Source organism: Sphaerodactylus townsendi, linkage group LG03, assembly GCF_021028975.2.
Source record: "Sphaerodactylus townsendi isolate TG3544 linkage group LG03, MPM_Stown_v2.3, whole genome shotgun sequence".
Taxonomy (NCBI): Eukaryota; Metazoa; Chordata; class Lepidosauria; order Squamata; family Sphaerodactylidae; genus Sphaerodactylus; species Sphaerodactylus townsendi.
Genome location: NC_059427.1, coordinates 150,153,671 through 150,160,398, shown reverse-complemented (window position 1 = coordinate 150,160,398; position 6,728 = coordinate 150,153,671). Strand labels below are relative to the sequence as shown.

General features: G+C 43.8%; 1 protein-coding gene across 1 annotated transcript in view; it reads left to right on the top strand.

Moving 5' to 3' along the window:
* TFCP2 (transcription factor CP2) overlaps window positions 1-6,050 on the top strand; it is a 35,863-nt gene extending 29,813 nt beyond the window's left edge. Inside the window, exons 8-10 of the mRNA XM_048487491.1 lie at window positions 192-334; window positions 2,503-2,554; window positions 3,695-6,050. Coding sequence (XP_048343448.1) covers window positions 192-334; window positions 2,503-2,554; window positions 3,695-3,732 — 233 coding nt within the window. The 3' untranslated portion in view covers window positions 3,733-6,050. The remainder of the gene's footprint in view (window positions 1-191; window positions 335-2,502; window positions 2,555-3,694) is intronic.
* Window positions 6,051-6,728: the final 678 nt, after the last annotated feature.

Here is a 6,728-nt window from a genome sequence, read left to right as displayed (position 1 = left end):
GGATGGAAGGAAGGAAGGAAGGAAGGAAGGAAGGAAGGAAGGAAGGAAGGAAGGAGTAATTAGTATGTTGAGGAGCAACTATGTCCTCTCCAGGGATTTATTTGGGTGCTCCTCTTTAAGAGGTTTGTGCCCCCGCCCTTTATGTTTGACTTGGAAGATCTGCTTGTTAGTTGCTGTTTCTTTTGTTGCAGTCTACCACGCCATCTACTTAGAGGAGTTGACCGCCGTGGAGCTGACAGAGAAAATAGCCCAGCTCTTCAGCATTTCTTCACAGCAGATCAGCCAGATCTACAAACAGGGTCCCACGGGGATACACGTCATCATCAGTGACGAGGTGAGCATGCCTCTATGCAGGGACCTGGGGAGTTTGGAATGGCATTGTCCGCTAGTTCTGCTTCTCTGTCCTCTTAGCATCAAAAGGGATGTGTAACAGTCAGAAATCACAGGTCTACTTTTTCAGATTGGGTTTTGTCTATACAGATTTTAGTCTGAAGCTGAAAAACAAAAACCAGATTTAGCAACTACATTGGAGAGCAACACTGATATATTACCACATATCTGCTTCCTTTGGGTGGAGGAACTTTTGCTGTTGGATGGTACATGGGCTTCTTTCTTCAAAGAACCTGTGTGCATTACTGATAATGAAACACCAGTAAAACATGCCTAATGCATGCCTATGCAAACATAAGCTTTCCTTTCACCATACTTTAACTCCTGCACCTATGGAAAGCAGTTCACAGGAGTATGCTGTCACTCAATCGGTGTTCCAAGCCACCCTGAGCTTCTCTGGATAAGGGCCCCCTTCTCCTCTTGCACTCTCTAACCTTAACCTTTCTTTTCCTAACCCTCCCCCCAGAATGGGTGGGCCACGACCAGATGATGGCCCCTTCTCCTCTCATAAGAACAAGCCAGCTGGATCAGACGAGAGTCCATTTAGTCCAGCACTCTGCTACTCGCAGTGGCCCACCAGGTGCCTTTGGGAGCTCACATGCAGGATGTGAAAGCAAGGGCCTTCTGCTGCTGCTGTTGCTCCTGAGCACCTGGTCTGCTCAGGCATTTGCAATCTGAGATCAAGGAGGATCAAGACTGGTAGCCATAGATCGACTTCTCCTCCATAAATCTGTCCAAGCCCTTTTTAAAGCTATCCCACTCCCTAACCCTCCCCTCCCTCCCAACCCTCCTCCCTGCACAGGTGGGCCACAGATTGGCAATAGTCATTCAGTGAACTGTTATATCAAAGTACCATGTTCAACAATGCACAAACTAATGGTTTTGACAAAAGACGGCACATAAAAATGAACGATAATTTTCACATTTGTTTGGGACTATATTCTAATGTGGAGGCATTATTGCAGCTACTCCCTGGAGGCTCCTGAGGAGTCTAAAGAACGGCAGGTTGTTGCTTCTCACCTCTCTTTGGTCTCCCTGCCCCCCCCGCCTCTCCGCGGCTCATGATTCTGAGGGTATCTCTAAGACTACTGTGTGTCTAAGATACATGTGGTTCCCAGATAAGATTACATGTCAACCATCAAATTAAATATTCAGTTGAGGATTATACATTTTCATTGCAAGCAAGATCAACTGTGATCTCCATTTAGAACCATAAATCAGGGAAACAGGAGCAAAGATTACAGATCCCTTGAATAAGCCATTGAGCGAAACAAGGAGAAACCAGCTTCTGTTGGGACAGAAAACCAGCAGAAAGTATAGTATTTAATGAACAATACAACAATGTGTGTAACGTATAGATACATAAAAACCAAGAATCGCGTCACACACTAAGGCGGAAACTAAATAAATGAATGCAAAGCCAATAAATCTCTGAAGTTACTACTATAATTCATAAAGTGTTGTATAACATACAAATAGACCAAAGTCATAATTCAAGTTCATCAAAATAATTATTTAAGTCTCTGTAAGTATCTAGAGTCTCTCATTCAAATTCTTATAACAAATCATACACTGTAATATTACATATAATATTGTAATATTACATATTACATAATATAATAATATTGTAATATTACATGTTACATAATATTGTAATATTACAGTGTAATATTACACTGTATGATTTGTTATAAGAATTTGAATGAGAGACTAGATACTTACAGAGACTTAAATAATTATTTTGATGAACTTGAATTATGACTTTGGTCTATTTGTATGTTATACAACACTTTATGAATTATAGTAGTAACTTCAGAAATTTATTGGCTTTGCATTCATTTATTTAGTTTCCGCCTTAGTGTGTGATGCGATTCTTGGTTTTTACGTATAGTATTTAATGAGGCAACACACAGCTTATTTAGACTCGTGTTTAGATGCACGTTTGCCCTGACAGAACTGTAAAAATGTGTTACTTAACTGTGGCAAATTTCATTACATCCATATAAATTGCTTTGATGAGTAAAAGTTGATTGTTAAAACATGTGCGAACTTGCACAACCTTCACTGATCACAATCCCTAAAGCTGCTGTTCGTTTTCATTCGTTCTTTTAGATGATACAGAACTTTCCAGACGAGTCATGTTTTGTCTTGGACACAATGAAAGGTAATGGTGTGTATGGACGTCTATGGCCTTTTGTTCACTTCCTGTTTGCGACGTGGCCATGTGCTTTTCAGTGAGGTTCCCTGTGGTTTCCCGTTCCAAAGGGGCGTCTCCTGCTGCTAAGTGTCCTGGGACAAGATGATCCCCATTTTGCCTGCCGACTTCTACCTTGCTTGCTTCCTTGCAACCCCTTTTTGGTGTTTTTTTGGGGGGGTTGTTTGTTTCTCATTTTTGGTCTAGCATTATTTCACTAGACAATAGATAGAGCTTCACTGTTAATGTTTTAAAAAGCCTTTCAGATTGCTCTTAATGCAGGGGTCTGCAACGTGCGGCTCTCCAGATGTTCATGAACTACAATTTCCATCAGCTCCTGTCAGCATGGCCATGAACATCTGGAGAGCTGCTCATTGCAGACCCCTGTCTTAATGTAATGGTGGAATTATGCCCCTCCGCTTGCTTGTTTGCTTGTTTGCTTGTTTGCTTGTTTGCTTGCTTGCTTGCTTGTTTGCTTGCTTGCTTGCTTCTTTCTTTCTTTCTTTCTTTCTTTCTTTCTTTCTTTCTTTCTTTCTGGACTGACCTCTGTGTTACTTCACTGGCATGGTCCTTTACTCCATCAATAGACCTTTAGACCTGAAACAAAAAAATAAAAGAAGCCCTTCTGGTCAGTCTCAAATGGCGGAACTAGGGTGGGTAAGGTGAGGAGGATCAAGAAAACCAAGAGAGAATAATGCACACCATCTCCTTTGCTTTCCCTGCAAAGGCAGATGAAAAGTCACACTTTCTTCACTTTCCAAAAGCATGGTGATTCTTTCATACGTTTGTTCCACTCCTGAACTCATCTGCAGCGCAGTAAGTTCTGGAGTGGAGCAAACATATGTGCAATCGAGAATCTGACCCGAAGATAATGGACACGCACTGCGGAGCCACGTGTGCACAAATGGTCTGTGTTAGCCTGCCCCCCCCCCCCCCCCCCCTCCTGCTGTTTCTTCTTTTCCCTTTCTGGACTTTTTCTTCCCATTATAAAACAAACTGGTATTTATTGAGGTGAATGTGCTCAGCATTTCAGTGGATCTCGAATGTGGGATGAGGGGATTCAGCCACTCCATTCAGCCAGAGTCTGATAAGGCTATGTTTTCTTTGCAGCTGAAACCAATAACAGTTACCACATCATCTTAAAATAAAACCAGAGACTTGGACGTAATCGCCTCTTTGTGCACGTGCTCAGCTTCCTCTTCTGTCTTGGCACCTGGATACCGGCAAGATATCCACCAAAGCGACTGAGATTCCTCCTTGTCACTTTAGCATGTTGCCTCTTGCGAGGTGAACACCCTGTACTGTGGCCGGCACGCAGGCAGACGTCTCCTGTAAGCACGCCACGGCTTGTTTGGTGTTCAACAACATGGCTACAACTGCCAGGCTGATCGGTGAATGGAAACTTTGCAGTAACGTGCCAGTGGTTGGGGAAGAGCCGCCAATCAAGTATGGCTGCAAGACTTCGATGGGGAGGGAGGGAGAAATAATGGTTGCGACAACAGTGCTCCGGACACCCCTGGAAGTGAGCATCTGTTCTGGAAAGCTTCTTGTTCCAGCTGTACAAGCGTTCTGGATGTGGATTTGGCTGATGCGGCCAAGGGGATTTCTAGGTTTTGGACCAATTTGTTAAAGACTCAGTTCTCGTGCGAACTATTTCAAACCTCATTGGTTTTTTAGGTAAAGAGGCACATGTATGCGTGCATGTTTGTGAGTGACCCATGGTTTTGTCTCTTCCCTGCCAGTATAAACCAGAAGGAATTCAGTTTATGAACTGCAGCATGGGAAAGGGCCGCCTACAGCTTTATTCTGCACTCCAGTTCAAGAGATTCAAGAGCAGAAGAGAAAATGGCTGCAGTAGATGTAATCGGCTGGCTTTTTATTTCTTTGCAGACACCTTCCCCGCCCCCTTCCCTAAGATGAGGTGAAGCAGGGGCAAAGGGAGTGCTAAGAGACCCATGTGGCCCTGATTGTTTGGAGTATATAGAACTGACAGAGGTCAGTCCTGGATGAATCCTTCAGAAACCCATAGTTGCATCATTCAGGAAACAACTAGTAGCAACAATATAGCCAAGGTTGTGGAAACTCCACGGAGACCAAGTGCCTGCCTCTCTGTTTCCAGGGTAGCAACCAGTCTCTCGGGTGAAGGCATCAGCCTTCCGAAATGGATGCTAAAATGCATTTTCCTAGCCTTGGAAGAAAAGGTGGAGGGGGCGGGGCTGCTGCATTTTCAAAGAGGAAACCCTAAAACCAAGGGTGGGCCGCTTGCTGGAGGGGAGACTCATGCACCCCCTTAGCCTTCCAGTCCTTTATCAAGCTGGCCTTCACGGCAATTCCGAAAGCTTCTCCCAGTTTCTTGCAACCCGTTTCTGCTCAGGGCATTAATAAAATGAATTACGGAGGCTGGATAGGTGGCCGTTAAATATCGCCTGTGCTTAATGTAAGCAGAGGATTTTGGGGAAAGCTTGCTGGAGTTTTTGAATGAAACCTGGCGACACAGGCTTCTCCCAAGGCGATTTGTGTCGTTTTTATCAGTTTTTACATGATTTTTGTTTTTTACTAAGAAAGGGGAACGTTTTAATTAACCGGATTTCTTTATAATCTAGTACGATGCCCTCATAAGGTGGTGGGAATTTGGGATTGGTCAAATTAAAAATCAAGGGAGGTAGGGGAGCAACCCTGTCGTTGCCTCTCAGAGGCACTGAAGTGATTAAAATGCCAGTTCCTGCCATATACATGTTAATAAGGATCAGCTTCTTTCTTAGTCAGTCCCCATTCAGTTGCTGTTGGAGATGGGAATTCATAATCACGGCATTGCTCACACAGTCTCCCCTCTGCAAACCTGGCCAGCCAAAGCTTGTACGGTTCTGTGGTTTGCTTTAAGGGGATACCAAGACTTTGATGTGTGTGTCCCAGCAGTATGCTTCATCAGGCAACATGGACAAAGTAATGCAGGTAACCCCCTGCGCTGAACGAACAGAGTCCATCTTTCAGTTCCTGGGGATGACCAGCTGACTCTCGCACAGAGGTAATCCCTTCCTTCCCATGAGCCCCTAAACTGAACTGACCTCTTACGACCATAACCAAAAGTGGTGTAGAGCAAATGACAAGAGCTTGTGCTGTTGTGGGATTTCTGGTTCCTGTCAGGAAGCGACAGAGGGTGATGTTATCCTGTCTGCCAACAGTACCAAGTTTGCCATACCAAAGGGCAGCTGAATTCTTTCCTTCCCCCCTTCCCGAACTCTTCTCTTGAAAGCTCTTCAGGAAGGTTGGTGGTGTCTTCCAGCAGGCATCAATGAAGGTAGCTCACATATTGGCCGTTCTTCCTGATGCTGTGATAGTTTGTGTCATGCTTTTGGGTTTTTTTTTGTTAAACCAGAGAATGAAATTATGAACTCAACCATGGCTACGTGTCTTCTTCTGACAGGCCTCCTTGCTTAATAAAACTTGGGCATCTCTGGCTATCAAAGGCTGTACTGTTTTGAAGCTACGGAAGATGTGAATTCAGTCGTGCTTATTCAGGTCGTCTTAACGGCAGAAGAACGAATGCCCCAAGAAACAGGCAGGAATACAAACGATGCTGGCAAGTGGCCTTCTGTGCCTGCTTTACAAACCTAGTGATAGTTTAGAACTGAAAATGACACTTTGAATCCTTTTCTCAGTCAGTCAGTTTTATTACGGCCATTCGGCCAGCAAAAAAAGAGTAGAGAAGAACAAGAAAAAGGAGGAACAATAAACAAAAGAAAAATCGAATTTGTACAGAAATCCACGATACAGAAATCCACACAAAAAATATCATCAGCTTGTAGCATTATTACGGTCACCCTCGTGTGGTCCGGCTCTTGGTCCCAACGAGGTTCTTCTCTTACTATATGCCAGCATACAAAATTTAGCTACCTGCTGAGATATAAGAGAAACTCGGTCTTCCAGCAAAATTCTCACAAGAACTGAATCGGAGTTAACTCTAGTTAAATTTCTGTACTGGATAAACAATGGATGAATTAAAGCGTCCCTCTCCCCTTTATGGAGTTCACAATGCAATAAAATATGTAATACAGAGTCCACTTCCCCTGAGTTACAAACACATAGTCTCCTATGTCGTGGGATTTTTTTGAAATCTGCCCATTAGATTGGCTGATGGAAAAGC